Below are 20,949 nucleotides of genomic sequence, written 5' to 3'. Positions count from 1 at the left end.
AAAGTGGACAGTTATAGTAAAAATGAATTAAATATTGTTCAATTTGCACCCATACCTATTATATCACTTCTAAAGACATGGATTAAACCACTGGAGTCTTCACTTGCATTGTGTGGACCTACAGAATTGAGATATTTTTTCTAAAAATCTTTGTTTGTGTTCAGCAGAAGCAAGAAAGTCATACACATCTGGGATGGCATGAGAGTGAGTAAATGAAGAGAGAAGTTAAATTATTGGGAGAACTATTCCTAAAAAATTGTGTTTCATGTGGTATCACCTAAATAAACTGGTTTTATTGAAGTGAGAAATATAATTTAACATTACTAAAACAACGAGAATACATTAGTTTACGCCATTAAAATGTACTATAAAAGTTAGATCAGTTACAAAATAGCTCCATAATATAACTACTACAGGTTACCACTTTTTGCAACGTATACCTAGTCATTTTTAAAATAATTTTAATAACTTTTTTGCATTTAATAGCTCGTTATAAATGGTAAGTGTAACATGTTAATTTTTAAAAGTACAAATATTCTATGTACATTGGTAACGAGGAGGAGGGTGTGGCCGGGCTGTAACTATGGCGCCCGGTGCTGAATCAGCCCAATCAGCCTAATCAGCAGGAGAGGGATAAAGAGGAGCCGTGGATGCCAGTTTGAGAAAGAGAGAGATGCATGCGGCTGCGCTGTCTGTGTGTTTTAGGTTATGTTAATGTTCAGGTATGTAATTAAAGTTATGTTGATTATTCAGCCGGTTCCCGCCTCCTTCTTGCCCATCCTTAACCTTTACATTAGTGCCGAAACCCGGGAAGGAGGAGAAGAGTCCTCGCTGCTGCCATCCGCCAGGGGACGGAGGAGCCGTTCTGTCCACCAGGGGTTGGAGGAGCGGCTGTAGTCCACCAGAGGGTGGAGGAGTGGCTGAGGAACAGGCAACGGCGTGTCCGGAGACCAGCAAGAAAATGTTTCTCTCTCTCTCTCTTCTCTCGCTCTCTCTGTCTCTCTCTCTCTCGCTCTTTCCCTCCCCCCTCTCCCCTCTCCCTCCCCTCGTCTCTCTCAGGGCTCCAGAGAGGCGGGAAGACATGTCGGCAGAAGGATGGCCAGGAGGGCAACGCCTTCCCTCCAGGAAGAGAGGGAAGGGGAGTACATCATGCCGGAGGTTTGGCCAGAGTCGGGCGGTGGAGGAGTGTGACAAGAAGGGCATAGCCCAATCAGCAGAAGAGGGATAAAGAGGAGCCAAGGATGCCAGTTAGAGAAAGAGAGAGACACACGCATGTTTTATGTTATGTTTAAGTTCAGATATGTTATTAAAGTTATGTTGATTGTTCTGCCAGTTCCCGCCTCCTCCTTGCACATCTTTACCCATTACATTGGTGCAGAAACCCAGTAAGGAGAAGGGATGCGCTGTCATGGAGTCCTCGCTGCTGCTGTCCGCCAGGGGACGGAGGAGTCGCTGCCATCCAGCAGGAGGGGAGGAGCCGTTCCGTCCACTAGGGGTTGAAGGACCCACAGCCGTCTGCCAGGGGAGGAGCGGCTGTTGTCCACCAGAGGGCGGAGAAGTGGCTGAGGACCAGGCGACAGCGTGTCCGGGGAACGGCGAGCAAGTTTTTATCTCTCACTCTCCTCTATCTCGCTCACTCTCTCTCTCACTCTTACTCTGTCTCTCCCCTCACTCTTTCCCTCTCCCCTCTCTCTCCCCTCGTCTCTCCCAGGGCTCCAGAGAAGCGGGGAAGACCTGCGGCAGAAGCACGGCCGGAAGGGCAACACCTCCCCTCCAGAAAGAGAGGGGAGTACGTCATGCCGGAGGTTTTCCCAGCCTGAATCGAGGGGCGGGGGAGTGCGACGAGGAGGAGTGTGTGGCTGGGTCCTAATGATGGATGCCTGGCACTGAATCAGCCCAATCAGCAGGAGAGGGATAAAGAGGAGCCGGGGATCCCAGCTCGAGAGAGAGAGATGCACATATTGTGTGTGTGTGTGTGTGTGTGTGTGTGTGTGTGTTTGTGCGTCTTTGTTTTGTTTATGTTTGTTTAAATTCAGTTCTGTCATTTAAGTTTACATAGATTTTTCAGCCGGTTCCCACCTCCTCCTTGCCCATCCTTTAACCATTCCCACCCATTTATAGTTTTCAACTACCTATTTATTTATAAGTTAAACAGAAACGTCTCGTACAATCCATGTAGGTTTTTCCATTGGAGGTTCATATAAATTATGAAACCTCCATTTGCTGGATATTTTGGTCTTTTACTGGCCTGTGCTAGCCCAATTTAAATTGTTTTCATACCGTCAATTGACGCCCGCTTGGGTAGGATGGTGACTGCACCCTCAGCCACGTCCTCCTGGTTCAAGATTGGTGAGCTCTTTGCTCCCCAGCTATCAGAGCCCACAAACAAAAAGTGACCAGTAAGATTGGCTCTCTTTGCTGATTCCAGGACGCGCCTATAGTAGATGAACACAAAATCAGACCCTCAGATGCCTCAGAAAATCATCAACTCACTAATTAATAAATCATATATTATTAAATAATATCATAATACCCATTTTGTTAATGGTTTGTTGATTACTGAAACATACAATGAAAAAGTCTTCATTTAATACAGCATAACTTCAAGGAATCGGGATGTTTGCATTTGCTCGATTGATCTTTTCTTTAACCACCTATAAAATTCTTCCAATGCAATAAACATCCTGCTTTAGAGAGATATTGAGAATTTCCCCTCAAAGCTACTCACTTGATGTCATCTTCATTAGCGAAGATAATAACCCCTCTGGCATTAGATGTCTCCATTAGCCTTTTGATGATCTTGTCAAACTCTCCTGGTCTAGGCTCCCTTGGAATTTTAATGGACTGAGCGATGCACAGGCCACCTTAATAAAACAAATTAAAATGATGGCAAATTTCAAAGGACCCTTGAGTACATTCATAAGGACAAGAGGTTGCATGCAATATTCATATGAAAAATATAGAATATTAAATATCACACTTTTAGATTGCAATAAGAAAATCCCATGCCCGATCTGTTGCATGTGAGTTAAGTCTGGGTGTAATAACTTGTTTACCCACAGAAAAATCATGTGAAACCTTCATCCCATGCTCATTATCCTCTTTACTCGTCAAATACAACACCAGACGTGTTAAATCCTTAGTTAGACTGTGATAAATTCCATCATAGTTATGGGAAATCAGGATGCGGTAATTCTGGGTAGCTTAGCGACCACCAAAGCACATGTTTAATATAATGATTTCTTTTTTTTAATAAAATGTAGATTAGATTTCAGCTTAAGTACTGAATTTAGACCATGAAATAAATTATTTTTGTGTTTGTGCTGAAATCTAGCAGAACGGTAAAATCTAGCAGAATGGTTCAAGGCTCTGATGCTGGCATACAGAACAGTCACTGTGTCTGCTCCAGCATACCTAAAATCATTTCGGCAGAGCTACATTTACATTTATGCATTTGGCAGATGCTTTTATCCAAAGCTTATTACACTTATTACATTGACAATCCCCCCGGAGCAACCTGCCTTGCTCAAGGACACAATGGTGGTGGCTATGGGGATCGAACCAGCAACCTTCTGATTACCAGTTATGTGCGTTACACCACTACGCCACCACCACTCGCTACATTCCCACCAGAAGCCTGCGGTCGGCAAATGAGCGGCACCTTGTTGTACCAACACAGAGGCACCAAAACACTTTCCAAGACTTTCAGTTTCACTTCACCACATTGGTGGAATGACCTTCCCAACTCCATCTGTGAACCAGACTCACTCTCTATCTTCAAAAAACAGCTTAAAAACACATCGTTTCCATGAGCACTTAATCATTCACTCATAATTTGTTTTTTAAAAATACAAAAATAATATATCTATTTTTGTTGCACTCTAATCTGTCTTGGATAATACTATTCTGATGCTAGTGAAACTTTGTATTGCAGCATTTGTCATACCACAGTCGCCTTAAGATGAATCGCTTAAGATGTATTATTCCTTTTTGTAAGTCGCTTTGGACAAAAGCATCTGCCAAATGAATAAATGAAAATGTAAATCTTTTCAATAAGGTTGTATTCATTAACATTGGATAAAGTAGTACCGGTAGTTAACATAGTTAACATAATTGTTTACAAATATTTAGCTTTAAAGGCATTTATTGAACTTCTTAAATGTTCATTTGTACACATACTGATAATTTTTTACATTTAAAGTGAAACTGCATTTATTAATCTAATTTATTCATTTCTACATGTACTAATACATTAGTAACACTGCATTAGTTTACACTTTACATAAAGTTGTATTAGTTAACTACATTTGTGAACATGAATAACAAGTTACAATACTTTTACAGCATTTGTTAATGATATTTTACTAACATAAGTAAACTAACAATAAACTATGTTGTTTTTATCAATTAACATTACCAAAATTAATAAATGCTGTTTAAAAAAAAATGTCATTGTCAGTTCATGATACCCAGGGCCGCTGCTGATTTGATCTGTCTGTGGTCCGCAACTTCTTTTGGGTCCTTGAATAACGTATAACGTGCACATAAGGGCAGCCGGTGGACTTTCTGGTGCCCTCCTAGGGTAAGATGGTGCCCCTCTAGGGAGTTGGTGCCCTACGCAGACTGTGCAGTATGCGTATAGGGAGCAGCGGTACTGATGAAACCTAATGCATTTACTAATGTTAACAAATGGACCTATATTGTAAAGTGTTCCCAATAAATGTTTTACATTTAAAGTTGTATATGTTAACCAAGGGTGTAGGTTTGGTTTGAAAGTTGGTTGGGACATATTGCAAGGATAAAATTCCAAATGTAGGTAAACATTTTGGAAAAATCTATTAATTTCAAGGATTATTTTTTTTTTAATCTTACAAAAAGATTGTGATTGGTGCATCATGCACAGCGCTGAGAAAAGTAAAAGGTGCCACGGGACAACACTGTTTATGAGCTGATTCAGAAGAGGTAAGACAATAATTTATACATGAATAATGATACTAAGGATACCTGATGTTGACGAATAGAACCTTATTTTAAAGTGTTGTCAACGGAGCAGTAACATGAATATGACTTAAGTTTTCTTTACCTGCTTCCCTGGATATCTGGAGAAAAGCATCTACACCACTTTCTCCATAGTTCCCTTCTGATGCCAGAGTGGAAACGTAGTTCCACCCCATGGCTTTGACGATGTCCACCATCGCCTGGGCCTGGAAGGAATCGGGCGGCACGACTCGAGAGAAAAATTCGTAGCGATTGTTGTCACTAAGCTCAGGTGCTGTGGAAGCATAGCTGATCTGAGGTATCTGCAACATGTAGGGTACAGAAAACATCAATGTCATTAACGTTTCCTATCCTCATTCTCTTTTTTACATTTATGCATTTGGCAGACGCTTTTATCCAAAGCCAGTAAAGTAACATGATTACAAAAGCGACAGTGGAGTCAAGCTATTTTATCATGACCTAGGTGTGATGCTCTACCATTTGAACAACAGGAATGCCTACAATGAATGAGCTCCACAGGAATTTTCATTATTACAAGAAAAAGGGAACATAAGGAATTTTTGCTGTGCAACACTGATTATACTGGGCTTTGTAACAGTATTCAAAGTTCATAATTAAAAGGATAGATAACCCATCTTGCTGTTCCAAACCTGCATGACTTTCTTTCTTCCATGTGTAACTGGCCCTGCTCACCCTGCTCCGACTGGCCCTCTCTGACTCTCTGGCATGGGAGGCGGGTGCGCTAACAAGGAGGCTAAAGGCTACAGCCTCTAGCGTCAGTCGCTAGTGCACCTCTTGAGGTCAGTAGAGTGAGGTTTACACGCTGCACAGCTATCTACCAGCTGGCTTCTGTTACACTCACCCCCCTAAACCTCACTCCCATCCGGATCACGGCACCACTGTTACCGGCCCTGCTCGCCCTGCTCCGAACGGGACTCGAACCGGCGTGGGAGGCGGGTGCGCTAACAAGGAGTCTAAAGGCTACAGCCTCAAGCGTCAGTCGCTAGTGCACCTCTTGAGGTTTACACGCTACACAGCTATCTACCAGCTGGCTCCCGTTACACATGGAACCCAAAAATTAGATGCTGGCCTCAGTCACAACTGACATTTTTATATTCTTTTTCACATACATTGAAAGTGAATGGTGACTGAGCCTAGCATACTGCTTAACATCACTTTTTGTGTTGCACAGAGGAAAGAAAGTCATTTGCATTTGGAACAAAACGATGACAGAGATTTTAATTTTGGAGGGAAACATAACACATGTCTCAAAGTAATTACGTCCCATTTCCAGATTCCAAAAATATAGCAAGTCTCCAGCAGCTAAACAGAACCCCTGCCTTAGCTTTAGTCCCATGTTTGCTGTTGCACATAAAATTCCTGGGGAAATACAGATGGTATGCGCTACAACAGTAAAAGCATTTGTATATATAAAAAAAAGGATGAGAAGATTCATTAACTGTTGTGCTACTTTCTTAATGACCCAATCGATGTCATTGGGCTAGACTTTGTGCCCCATATCTGCCCCACCTGTGTGACTTAATGAAAGGTACTTTAAAGAAGAGGGCCAGAGGACAGGGAGGAAAAGGTGAATGTGGAATGGAGAAGGAGAGAAGAGGGAGAGCACCATTTGACAGATTATTTGGAAGGATTAGAGGGTTTTAGTCAAATTACGTTTGAGAGAGAACGTAGAGAGACAGAGATCAAGAGACAAGGTTGCCATTTCTCAGCCATAAGCCATACAATATATTTAATTCTGCTGGCTAGCTCCTCCCCCATCATGTAAAATGTATATGTTACAGTCTGAGCTGTATGATCCATCCATCTACAAGCGTTCCTGTAGCTCAAATGACACACTACGAAGCTAGTAATGCAAAGGTTGTGGGTTTGATCCCAGGCAACGGACATAGTGATTAAAACTGTATCTGCAAATCATTTTGGATGAAAGCATCTGCCAAATGCATTACTATAAAAGGGTATAACTTTGAAAGACCTGCAGTGTGACATACTATACTTGGACTAAAACTATCCATATCCATATCACTAAGTTTAATGCAGGTATACAATGAAAAAGACATGGATGCCAAAGAATGTTACTAACAGGTTTTATTCTCAGATACTAATTTGTTGCTATGCACCCTAAACATTACAGCCTGCAAGCCTTTCCACGCATGAGTCATGTCAACATTGGCAGCAGCCACAGCAAGCATTTCCAAGAAGTGTTATGGGAGTATTTGGCATATGTTCCCTGAGCATCTAGTGGGGGCTCTGTGATTTATTAATGGTTTTCCTAAAGACTAAAATGACTTTTTATGTAAAGAAATCCCAATTGCTCTTTTTAAATTGAGAACTAATGTTAAAAAAGATAAAAACTCTAATAAGGTAAAATAAATAAAACTTTCAGAGTCAGACTACACATGCAATGCAGTGCATCCTTTATTTTACAGTGTCTGTGTTATGCACATTAATAACTATTACAATAACAATTATAATATGTAAGTACAAAATAATAACACTGTAAACATGTAGTTAATTTGTATCTGCTGAGTAAGGTATAACGTGCAGTCAGACAGTCGTTATCACAAAATAAACCATGACGCGAAGTCTTGATCGCCCTATTTTTACATATATTTTTACATATATATATATATTTTTTTTTTGCAGTAATGACTGGATGATTGTACATTATCCCACTTTTTACAAAGCTATAATTACCAAATAAATAAACACTGATCTGCATTGAAATGATGTAAGTATGTGAGAAGAAAGAGTCTCTAGGAATAGCTGAATCAACTTTTTTTTTGTGCTATTTCTATTGCCAAAAATGACTGTCTGACTGCTCATTATCCTGCTTATTACAAGACTACTTCACAAAATAAATAAACAAATTGACATAAAAATGTACTTGAGCTCAAATAATTGTTTTTTTATTTTAATTTGCGATTTTATTAGCGGATGTGCGGTTGTTAGTAATAGCAGACCAATAGATAGTGCGATTGGCCAATCAGAATCAGGTATTCCAGAGTTGTGGAAAATCATATGTGATCAAGGAGCTTTTTACATCTTTACACCATGCATGCCATTGAATAAATGGTAAAATGGTAAATTGTCTGCACATATATAGCGATTTTCAACCTTAGTGGTATTCAAAGTGCTTTACACTGTGACTCATTCACCTATTCACACACACACTCACACACCAATGACGGCAGAGCTGCCATGCAAGTTGCTAGCCTGCCATTGGGAGCAACTTGGGGTTCAGTGACTTGCCCAAGGACCCTTTGACATGTGGAGCCGTGTGGGCCAGGAATCGAACCGCCAACCCTGCTATTAGTGGCCAACCCGCTCTACCACCTGAGCCACTGCCACAATCAAAGATGGAGCTCCTGTGAATAATGTCTATAAGCAGTAAATATGCTTCTCATATCTGACACGAGTATCTTCATGGGCATGATTTTGTGTGAACCACCACAGTACACACACCAGCGTGCTCCAGAGACAAGATCACCAGCAAAACTTGCTTGATTGAGTCAGGCTTCACTTGATATTGCAGCGGCCCGTGGAGACCACAAAACTTATGTGACCCATTTGAATTCTACAGAGATCTCTGTAGTATAAAGCTCCTTGTGTACGAAGTCGAACCTCTCAAACTGTTAGACAGACCTGACATTAAACGGCACTGATGAGGTAAAGAGACGCCAGTGTGCCATGCATCAACATTGATTACAAGGTTTAGAAGATAATAAAATAAAAATAAATTGATCAATTGTCACACAGTATACATACATTTCTGCATATACATGGTGAAATTATTTATTTTTCACATATCCCAGCTAAGCTGGGGTCAGAGTGCAGGGTCAGCCATGATACAGCACCCCTGGAGCAGATAGGGTCAAGGGCCCAACAGTGGTGTCAGAGGTTCAGTGGTGAACCTCTGACCTTCTGGTTAGTAACCCAGAGCCTCAACCACTGAGCCACCACTGCCCCTAATACACATCATAACCCAAGTAGTATTCACTCACATTTATCTTGATTCAGACCCTTTGGCAGTAGGCTAAAAAGTTAATGTCAAGCCCTGTTCGCAAGTATCATAATGACACGCGAGACTTAAATGCTTGCCACCCATATGCTTGCTATCTATCCCTGTAGATCTGGGTGCTACAAGAGCCTACACTCATTCAGCTAAAGCCACAGAACAGAAGCTGCCTGGAGCTGATAACAGGGTGACTGGCATTTCTCTTGCCTCATGCTCGATTTTCCATCAGAAGTCTGAGCTGCTGAGAGAGCCTTAACGGAGAACAGATCCATTATAATGCTGTAGTTTAAATCTCCTCTTCCTCAGTTCTCACTTACCAACTCAGTGAGGAACATGATCATGAACCTTTGTAAGGGAGCTGGAAATTGATAGAGCTTCAATTGTGAGTGTTCAAGATGAAGAGTGGTTTTTACTTTCTTATTCTTCAGGTTCCTGAATGATTATGGTGCATCTATACCTAGAGGAGAATTGTATTGCTAAGAGCAGTGTTTCCTTTACCTCTGCTGAATCTCCAGTGCCATGGTAAATTCCAGAAAAAAGCTTGCAGTTTGAATTGAATGTGATGAGACAAAAAGAGTGTGTACCACGAAATAATGCCAAAACAAGACGTTTTTCTGTTGTTATGTTCACTGGGTGCACTCAAAAACATAAAGCACATTTAGTGCAGTCCCATTCGTGAATAGTTGAGCTGGTTCTTTTAATGAATCACTCAAATCAACTTACTAACTCTCTAGTTACAAGTTTGAATCAGTCTTGCAAATCCTTGACTGAATGAACTTACTGAATCAACATCTGACTCATTTACTGAACCGTAAGTCTTAATCATGTCTGACTCGAAAAGTAGAACTGTTTTGTTTACTTTACGGTTCATGTAATGTAAATGTAAATCACTACAATGTGAAGTTAAGGAAACATTTTCAACTAAATAAAAAATAAAACAAAGAATACATGTTACAAATATACACTGTAAAAAAAAAAATAACGGTAAAATAACGTTAAATGCATGGCAGCACAGGGTTTACACAACACACACAACACATGTTTACTATAAATTTAAATTTTATACGTTTTAGACCGTTAAGTGAATTAACATGTTTAAAATGCTAAATTAAATAGTTGTTTCATCCTTAAACTGAAATAACATGTTTAATTTGTCATTTCAAATAGTGTATTGAATGTAAGTTGAAATGACATGTTTAAAATGTAATTTAAAAGAACGTTTCAACTATAATTACATTATATGTTTTGACAGTTCATTTAATAAATACATTTGTTGACCATTAAAATACATGTAAATAGAAATAGCATTGTTAGACCAGTCATTTAAAAACAACAACAACAACAACAACAACAAAAACAACATATTTTTGCTGTAATTACTGTATTGTACTCTTGCCAACAAATACATTACAGTTTATTAACTCTAAGAGTTAAATTAGGTTTATTCCATTATGCATTTTAAATTAAGACACTTTACATTTCAGGAGCTTTTAAGCTCAAGCTCGACTCTTCACCACAATGGTAACCCCCAAAACTCAAAAATTACACAAAATGTCCTAAATCTCAACAGAACATTAAATACTTACACATCTCCCTCTTTATTCCTCTTGATTAAAAACACATAAAATTGCTCTTAATTTTAACATTTACTCTCTCCATTGTATCTAATGCTAAGCATGCTGGGGGGAAAAATCTACGATAAAATACCGTAAATTTACTTTAGTTTAATAACATTTATATTATTAAATCTTATAAACATAATACATCAGCCTTCTGGATATACAAATATCTGTTTTTCAATTCATCTTCTTTTTTTCTGTATTGTTAAACACCGTAGGAACAATAGAAGGCAACATTATGACTTAAAGTTTATCAAGAGATGCCCTTCCAGAAAAAAATTACCAACACACGTGTAGAGACTGTGCACAATGTCACACACAAACACAAAACACCATCAGGGTAACACATGTGACACTAAAATAATGTAATAAACATTAACTAAACTACGTAAACTATAGAACACCCCAATGCACAGAACTGATAACAAAAAAGAAGAAGAAACAAAACTATTCCAATAAAATATAATAAAATATAATAAAACATTACAGTGAGAAAATAAGGTAAGAGTTTAAATAGACATACAAAGAAATAGGACATATAACATAGAATGGCGTATGTACATGTGGAAGTGGTAATACATGTGCAAGATATGTTTATGTACAGATATTTAATTGTGTGATTGAGTGAATTTACATATGTACATGAGATATTTATTTACATTATTGCACTATGGGAGTCCTGAAGGCAGTTTAATTGTTCATGTGGTAAATGGCCTGAGTGTAAAAACTGTTCTTGTGCCTGGTTGTCCTGGTGATCAATGCTCTGTAGCACCGGCCAGAAGGCAATAGTTAAAAAATGAGTGAGAGCGGGCAGGGTGTGTTTGGTCCAGAGTGATTGTACCTGCATGTTTCCCTCAATCTGGAGAAATACAGGTCTTGGAGGGTGGTAAGTGGGGCACCAGTAATCCTCTCAGCAGTCCTGACTGTCCGCTGTAGTTTCCTTCTGTCTGATTTGGTGGCTGAACCAAACCACACAGTTATAGATGTACACAGGACACGAGAAAATGCTGCGTTCACACATGCTTTTGGCGGGATGTACACACTCAATGAATGAGGAAAACTCCAGCAGTGAGTAGAAAGACTTCCAGCTAATGAAGAGTGCTTCTAAATTAGGACAGCACATCTTCTTCAACACTGTTACATCTGTACACCAACATTCATTGGTGTAAAAGCATGCTCCACTGACTCTCGATTTCCCCGATGATTCCGCAATGTGAGCCGATCAGAACAACCGGAAGCCCGGTAGATGTAGCGCGCTGTCCGGGATGGCTTCATATGGCCAAGTTTCCGTGAAACATAGAGCAGCGGAGTTAGAAACTTTTTTGTTAGAGTGAGCAAAAGCAGTTCATCTATTTTGTTGACGAGGGAGCGGACATTCGCCAGATATATACTCGGCAACGGAGTCCTAAAGCACCACCGGCTCGCTTCCCTCTCTTGCATCTCTTGGAGCACTTGTAGAGCACCGCTGCACCTCCAACTAAGATGTTTAATAAAACGTCTGAATAATCAACACCGGCAAAACATTATCAGGTATTTTTCACAAAATTCCACAAACAATACCCCATAATGACTATGTGCAAGTCAGGGCACAAACCAAGCCATGAAGTCCAAGGAATTGTCTGTAGACCTCTGAGACCGGATTGTATAGAGGCACAGATCTGGGGAAGGGCACAGAAAAATTTCTGCAGCATTGAAGGTCCCAATGAGCACAGTGGCCTCCATCATCTGTAAATAGAAGAAGTTTGGAACCACCAGGACTCTTCCTAGAGCTGGCCGCCCGGCCAAACTGAGCAATCAGATGAGAAGGGCCTTAGTCAGGGAGGTGACCAAGAACCCGATGGTCACTCTGACAGAGCTCCAGCATTTCTCTGTTGAGAGAGGAGAACCTTCCAGAAGAACAATGATCTCTGCAGCACTCCACCAATCAGGGCTGTATGGTAGAGTGGCCAGACGGAAGCCACTCCTCAGTAAAAGGCACATGAGCAGCCTGCCTGGAGTTTGCCAAAAGACACCTGAAGGACTCTCAGACCATGAGAAACAAAATTCTCTGGTCTGATAAAACAAAGATTGAACTCTTTAGCCTGAATGGCAAGCGTCATGTCTGGAGGAAACCAGGCACTGCTCATCACCTGGCCAATACATCCCTACAGTGAAGCATGGTGGGGGGATGTTTTTCAGCGGCTGGAACTGGGAGACTAGTCAGGATCGAGGGAAAGATGAATGCAGCAATGTACAGAGACATCCTTGATGAAAACCTGCTTCAGAGTGCTCTGGACCTCAGACTGGGGTGAAGGTTCATCTTCCAACAGGACAACGACCCTAAGCACACAGCCAAGATAACAAAGGGTTGGATACGGGACAACTCTGTGAATGTCTTTGAGTGTCCCAGCCAGAGCCCAGATGTGAACCCGATTGAACATCTCTGGAGAGATCTGAAAATGGCTGTGCACCGACGCTCCCCATCCAACCTGATGGAGCTTGAGAGGTCCTGCAAAGAAGAATGGGAGAAACTGCCCAAAAATAGGTATGCAAGCTTGTAGCATCATACACAAAAAGACTTTGAGGCTGTAATTGGTGCCAAATGTGCTTCAACAAATTATTGAGCAAAGGCTGTGAATACTTTTTTTTTTATATATACATTTGCAAAGATTTCAAACAAACTTCTTTCACGTTGTCATTATGGGGTATTATTTTGAGGAAAATAATTAATTTAATACTTTTAGGAATAAGGCTATAACATAAAAAAATTTGGAAATAGTGAAGCGCTGTGAATAATTTCCGGATGCACTGTAACTTTATAAGTAGGCCAATTATTATTTTTTTTTTTTTCAATAAGCAATATTTTCTGCAAATGTAAATTTGGTGTGAATACATTTATTTTAGGGGAATTTAACACTTTTATTGAAAAATGTGGAATGAATGTTAAATTATACTGTATTTTCTCTGTAAAAATAAATGTATAATATGCTTTAGTTACCAATGTGTTTTTAAAATACTATACACACACACACACACACACACACACACACATTAAATATTTAGCATATTTATATGATTTACACATTTCATTTTCATAACAAATTTCTTTAAAATTGAATTGTTATGTTTAGCTAAATTAATTATTCAAATTAGGCCATGGTTCTCAGCAGGAAACCGATGGATGCGTACTCCAGGTAGGGAAGGAGGTATTGCCCCAAGTGAAGGAGTTCAAGTACCTCGGGGTCTTGTTCACGAGTGAGGGGACAATGGAGCGGGAGGTTGTCCGGAGAATCGGGGCAGCGGGGGCGGTATTGCACTCGCTCTATCGCACCATTGTCACGAAAAGAGAGCAGAGCCGAAAGGCAAAGCTCTCGATCTACCGGTCAACTTTTGTTCCTACCCTCACCTATGGTCATGGAGGCTGGGTCATGACCGAAAGAACTAGGTCGCGAGTACAAGCGGCCGAAATGGGCTTCCTCAGAAGGGTGGCGGTTTTCTCCCTTAGAGATAGGGTGAGGAGCTCAGTCATCCGTGAGGAGCTCAGAATAGAGCCGCTGTTCCTTTGCGTCGAAAGGAGTCAGTTGAGGTGGTTTGGGCATCTGGTAAGGATGCCCCCTGGCCGCCTCCCTAGGGAGGTGTTTCAGGCACGTCCAGCTGGGAGGAGGCCTCGGGGAAGACCCAGGATTAGCTGGAGAGCTTACATCTCCACACTGGCCTGGGAACGCCTCGGGGTCCCCCAGTCAGAGCTGGTTAATGTGGCTCGGAATAGGGAGGTTTGGGGCCCCCTGCTGGAGCTGCCCCCGCGACCCGACTTCGGATAAGCGGTTGAAGATGGATGGATGGATGGAATTATTTAAATTAAATTAAAACTTTAAAAAAAGATTTTATTCAAATAAAATTCAAGATTACTTAATTCAGTTTTATGAAATTTTGTTATGAAATGGAAATGCATGCATCTTAAAATCATTTTTGTGTGTATACTGTAAGTTCACAAACATTTCGGAAGAATTTTATGCCACATTTTTTAGTTCACATTGAAATATCACACTTCAGACTGTCATATCTTGGCCAGCACAGTTTTTGACACTACTTGAATCTCTTCTGAACTGTACTTTTTGCACACGTTTGCACCTGCACTTTATGTAGGAATGTTATTTAGTCTGTGTAGTCTCATGTGGTTCTGTGTTTGTCCAATGATGTTTTATGTAGCACCATGGTCCTGGAGGAACGTTGTCTCTTTTCACTGTGTACTGTACACACTGTATATGGTTGAACGACAATAAAAACCACTTGACTTGACATGAAGAGACTCATGTGAGATAACGGGGGTCTTTTTGTCAAGAGAAACATTCGAGGGGAATTAAACGTGAAGGCCACCTATTATGCCCCTTTTCTCAAGATGTAATTTAAATCATTGGTCTCCCCAGAATGTGTCTGTGAAGTTTCAGCTGAAAACACCCTACAGATCATTTATTATACCATGTTGAAAATGCACTTTTTGGGTGGGAATAAAAACAAGCCGTTTTTGTGTGTGTGTCTTTAAATGCAAATGAGCTGGTGCTCCCCACCCCATATCCAGAATAGGGCGGAGTTTTGTCATCTCTGCTTCGGCTAACTAGACATCATAAGCAATATGACTGACAGTGAAAATAGTGTTCAGCCCTGCATGTTTGAACTGGAGTCAGACACTGACGAGGGAGAGACACCGTCAGAAGTAACAACTTTGAGAATGAAACAAGAAGTATCCAAATGGTTATTTGATAGATGTATTTATTTGTTGTAGAGTTTGTCCAGCAGTTTTGCAACGATGGATGAGCAACACACACACACACACACACACACACACAAATACTGTTACAACGTTCGCTATGCGCTATAACGAAACAGCACACACAAACAAACATGTCCGTCGGCAATGTACATCAACAGTCGTGGGTGGGGCCTGTACAAAGTGATGTCACTTTGCACAGAATCTGCGAACGGCTTGTTCTGAGACTGTGCTTTTGATTCATGGGGATTTTTTTTTAAATGACAGGGTGGATTTTTATCAATATAGGGTGGTTGTGCACACACACTGCCAACACACATTTATGTTCAAACTCCATGTAAAAGTGAATTTTGCATAATAGGTCCCCTAAAAATTGTAATTGCTCTCATTTGAGAATCTATTGAAATTTAAAAAAAATTCTAATTTCTGAATTTTCTTTCATATGCAGATTAATCAGTAAAATCTATTAAGTCGTACTGGCTTGAAAAGACTAAACAATGGCTGGAAAATACAAAAAGGTTAAATCATCTTGAATGTCCTCCAGACTAGAGTGTCACAATAAAAATAATGAATATTCAAAGCAAAATACTATTATGATTAGGACTAAAACTAATTCCAGTTACAATGTCCTGACAGAAATCTACCAGAGCTTTGACTAAGTCAGATTTATTTTGTTAATAATTTATCTTCTCTGAAACCGTGATGACTTAAAATGATTGCATTTAACTCCTGGGTGAGGTTATCAGCACAGATACACATGCTAACACACACATACACACACGCACACACACACATACACACACACACAGCCCAGGGCAGTGACTATGGACTAGATGACACAAATTATTAAAAAAATAAATAAATAAAAAAACGTGGTTGGGGATCAAATTTTATGTAGCTCAGGTGCAGGATTTGGACAATCTGAAAATGAGAAAGGGTGTGAAATTAAATTATCTGCACACAGCACATTTCACCAGTTTTGGACATTTTAAGGACACCAATCAATGGCACACTCAATAAAAAAGTGTTTTTGAGAAAAATCTGATACATTTTCTCTGTAAGAGGCTCTTGCTGAGAGGCCAGTGTGCTGAAACACAATCCAAATCTTTTAACAGAATTAGTTATACTTCCTGTAGCACTGGCCATATCTGCAGGGCTGCAGAACCCAGTCTTGCACTTGCACCGTGCAACTCAATAAGAACTCACAAATGGAAGAAAATCCAATGGCTGCCACATGCACAAATCTTAAACAGGGGCTTACAAAATTCAAAAAGTCCCTCCACTCAGTTAGGAGCCTGAGGTAAAATGCGGTAAGTATTTGTAAGCCTGTAGTTGATGAAATGAACATGCGAAACCTTCACTAGAACGTGTGCAAAACATACTGCATCTAAAAACAGACGAACACACAGAACTGAAGCTGAAACTTGCCATTATGACTTTCTGTGCCACTAGCGTCATCAAATGCAATTTGAAAAATAATAGTAATAAAAATAATACTTGTTTAAGCCAATGTTGCTGTGTTGGGCTGGATGGACACCTCAAAGAAACAGAGCAATGTTTTGATACTACAGAGCCACATTGTTACACTTTTAGGTGAAATCAACTTAAAAATGGCTTACTTAGAGTAGACTCTGGGGGGAATTCACTAAGAATGAATTGCAGCAGGTAAAAGTGCACGCACTGTCCGCGCTGTTTTAGCGGCAGAATTATGCAGATCAGGTAACGCTGCTGAACAGCGTGTTTAGCGGAGGATGCAGCGGACCAGCGTGATCTGACACACTCTGCCAGGACTGTACAACATCACTGTGATCCAAACACCTGAATCATCTCTTTAACAAGAACCGAAAGTGCGCTTTACCACACAACGCATCTGGATATATGGCAGGTAATGATGCTCTTCTCTATCATTTTATCAGCAAATTCCCTTAAATATGCTTTTTTTAATTTGGCGGTAATAGCACGCTGTAAATTGCGCCAGGCAGTTTTTGTGAATGATGTGCAATCTATAATGAATCTAATTTACACAGAAAGGAGCCATTTTTGCATAAAGGGATGATAATGACTTAATTTGAACACTCAAGACGCAGTGCAATTTCAACTAGATTGCAGCTGGTTAGTGAATACGACACAGGTTTTTGCTCTAAAATACCTGCTTTTTAGTGAATTCCCCCCTCTGTATGTTAAAGGAATGTTACAAGTTATTATCAGTCAACTACATTTGTGGCATAATGTTGGTTACCACAAAAATGTATTTCAGCTTGTCCCATCCTTTCTTTAAAATAAGCAAAAATCTGGGCTACGGTGAGGCACTTACAATGGAAGTGAATGGGGCCACTCTGTAAACATTCAAATACTCACTGTTTCAAAAGTATAGCAAATACTCTGCCATTAAAACCTCCAAAAATTGGCCTCATTCACTTCCACTGTCACCCAGATTTTTGCTTTTTTTTAAGAAAAGGAGGAATGAATCAAAATCATTTTTGGGGGTAATCAATATTATGCCACAAATGCTGTTGATTGAGCTCAACTTGTACCGAACCTGGAATATTCCTTTACAAAAAAGGACACACTTCAGCTTTAAAATGGCCTCTCACCGAAAACAGTCGAAGAACGTTGGCCACCATAATGGACACTGAGCTTGCCGAAGCTCCGATAACCCCAACCACACGCTCTGGTTTTGGGATGATGGGGGGCTCTCCATTGGAACATCGAACATCTGAGTTGTCTTTCTGGATAAGGGCCTGGACAAAGGTGAGAGACTGTTCCAGTGCATAGGTGTCCCTAGAGCATGTGTCCAGTATCCTAGCACCCAGTGTGATGTTAGGCAGCAGGTCTGGGTCACTGTTAATCTGGTCCAGTGCATACAGCATGGCCTCCATACGATGGATCCCCTTCTCCTTCTTAATTTCCCCACATGGAACACCAGCAGGGCCCCTGGAATGCACAGGGAAAAGCCCTCCCAGAGTGATGTCACCCTCGATCTTTATGGAATGAGGTTGAGTTCCCATAGAGGCCCTGGATTGCGGAGTAAATCCCATCATCACTATCCACAGGGCGTGAAACAGGGAGCCCACTTGTTGTTTGGGTGAGCTGCTGATCCCATGATGAAGGCATGGTAATGATGTGTGGTGTTGTGATGCCATAGCGGCTGCCATTCAAGCACAAAGCTCTCTTCTCTACCTGTGTCTCCTGTGGAAAGCGAGAAACAAAATATCTACTACAGTGGTGCCAATGCTTTGTCATTTTATCCTGTGTGGACAGTATGTGTGATAATACATAAAGATGCTTGAAAGAAGCATAGTAGATGGACTAAATACTTATCTAGACTGTAAATAGGCTATGATCTCAAGGCTGTGGCAATTTATTTGAACACTGATTCAAAGAACTCAATATTTGTGTGATTGTATTTAAAAGAATAACAAAATGAACAAACATGAAGATGTAAGGCAGAATTTTCCATGGCTCATTAATGGTCTCAGGTGGTAATATCAAGATATTTGATATATAACATCAGTGTCAGATATCAAGTTTTACATTAAGGGGTAACATTTTCCCCCTGATTTTTATTGTCAGTGGCATTTCTTTTCTTTTTTTACAAATTACAAGGGCATTTTTTTAGTTTGTTATTGGTAACATCTGCTGTAGTTCTTTAGATATTAAATCGTCCCAGTTATACATATTTTGCATTTATATATATATGCATTTTTTGCCACATTTTGGGGGCATTTTTGGTGGTATTTTTTCCCCCCTGAACCCACTTACATTTTTGACCCTGTATACCAAAGTACTATTTGATGAGTATTACCAGTTCATATACAATGGCACATACATTGTAATGAAAGGAACTTTAAAGAACACCATTGTTTTGTCCAAGAAAAAAAAAACATGGTATTATTATGTTATATTTTTACGTTAATACCATTGTACTTTTGTAAATAACTGTATTTTCTTTCTTATTTTTAGCATTTAAACACAGAACCTTTTGCACGCATTTACTACAACAGCTAATTAGTTTCAACATTGCAAATTGAAGTGTAGATTTGTCATTCTATTAGCCCTATCAGTTTTACTTTTATTTATTTATTCTTTAATGTTATATTTCAGAATCAAATAGCAAAAAGTATATTTCAGAAAATAAACTCAGTTGCTTTTCTTTAATCTCCAATGAATGGAGGGCATGCACAAGCATGCATAATATAATGTTATGTAAATTAACTGATGCATATTCAGCAACAGGTGAACGGAAAGGTGCTATATTTGTAATAACAAGCTGAAAATCAAAGACAACCGTTTGATTAAGTTGTTAATACTGAGAGCAGCAGAACACGTTTCACTTGAACTGAACGAGCATAGCGTTATAACGCCATAAACAAGGGGCCGTTCACTCTGAACACCTTTTTGCGTCCGTGTAAACATGCGCGAGGACGTCTTGCTCCGTTGCTGCGCGTCCAGCTGATTTCAGACGTGTCAATAAAGTTAAAAATAACATCAACTGTTAAAACGCGTCTTGTTTTGTTCCTTCGTTGCACTGCGTCTTGCTTTATTTAAAAGGACGTGTTCGGTGTGAACAGCCCTTTAGATTTGACTTATCTACTGAGATTTACGAAGATTCGGAGCGAGCTGTGCAAAGACAAGCAATGGAGTTCATTTTCTAGAAGACAGATGCGTTAGGTAAAAAATATTTTTATATAAAATGTAAAATAGATGGAGCCTAAATGCTTCAGAGCTAATATAATTACATTCAGTGCATTGTATTTTGCTATGTTAAAATTACGTACATGTGCACACATTTGTAGGCTAAATGTTAAGGATATCATATTTTTTGTTAGGTTAAGAATTACCAAAAAAAAAAAATATATATAATATATATATATATATATATATATATATATATATATATATATATATATATATATATATATATATATCTCATGCTTCATGCTTTTTGACGTAGCTTACTTTTAGAAATGAAATTGATATGGGTGAAATTGGTACAAAATCATATGAGCGTCCTTTACATGCAGCATTTTGTCATACAGATTAATTGGTCTAAAATGATTCCCTCCGATTTCTCACCGATTGATGCTGCTCCCACTGTGCGCCCATCTGGAGCTGAAGTTAAATGAGGATTTGGAAGAGGCTGCAAATGTCCCCAACACCCCAGTCTTCAGCTCTCATTTTAAAATGTCCTTCTCGCGCATAACGTCAATCAAAAGATGCAATTGATTAAGGTGAGATTTGCGATGCAGAAAGTATTGACAATGACGGATTTCGAGGCTTTAATAAAACGCTGTAGAAGAAAAAGTAGAAAAGCCAAACATTCCACAACTGTGATTCTACAAATCACTGTCAAATCCTTTAAAAGCCCCCTCACACACACTCTCTATCTCTCCCTCTGTCTCTCTCTCTCTCCCTTGCTCTCTCTCTCTCTCTCTCTCTCTCTCTCTCTCTCTCTCTCTCTCTCTCTCTCTCTCTCTCTCTCTCTCTCTCAGCGTGCACTAATGGGCACAGATCGGGCATGCATCTGAGAAGTCCCTGAGAGCGATGGA

At 39.9% G+C, this 20,949-nt stretch overlaps 1 protein-coding gene across 1 annotated transcript in view; it reads right to left on the bottom strand.

Annotated features, from left to right (window-relative positions):
• Positions 1–18,453, bottom strand: part of LOC127632735 (metabotropic glutamate receptor 8-like) — a 36,364-nt gene extending 17,911 nt beyond the window's left edge. Inside the window, exons 1-4 of the mRNA XM_052111479.1 lie at positions 17,995–18,453; positions 5,084–5,300; positions 2,729–2,864; positions 2,281–2,435 (exon numbers count right to left, since the gene is read on the bottom strand). Of these exons, the coding sequence (XP_051967439.1) occupies positions 2,281–2,435; positions 2,729–2,864; positions 5,084–5,300; positions 17,995–18,441 (955 nt within the window). The 5' untranslated portion in view covers positions 18,442–18,453. The remainder of the gene's footprint in view (positions 1–2,280; positions 2,436–2,728; positions 2,865–5,083; positions 5,301–17,994) is intronic.
• Between the last annotated feature and the right edge of the window lie 2,496 nt (positions 18,454–20,949).

The sequence above is a fragment of the Xyrauchen texanus genome, chromosome 39 (genome assembly GCF_025860055.1).
Source record: "Xyrauchen texanus isolate HMW12.3.18 chromosome 39, RBS_HiC_50CHRs, whole genome shotgun sequence".
NCBI classification, from domain to species: Eukaryota; Metazoa; Chordata; class Actinopteri; order Cypriniformes; family Catostomidae; genus Xyrauchen; species Xyrauchen texanus.
The sequence above is the reverse complement of the archived record's forward strand: the minus strand, read 5'-3'. Positions and strand labels throughout refer to the sequence as shown.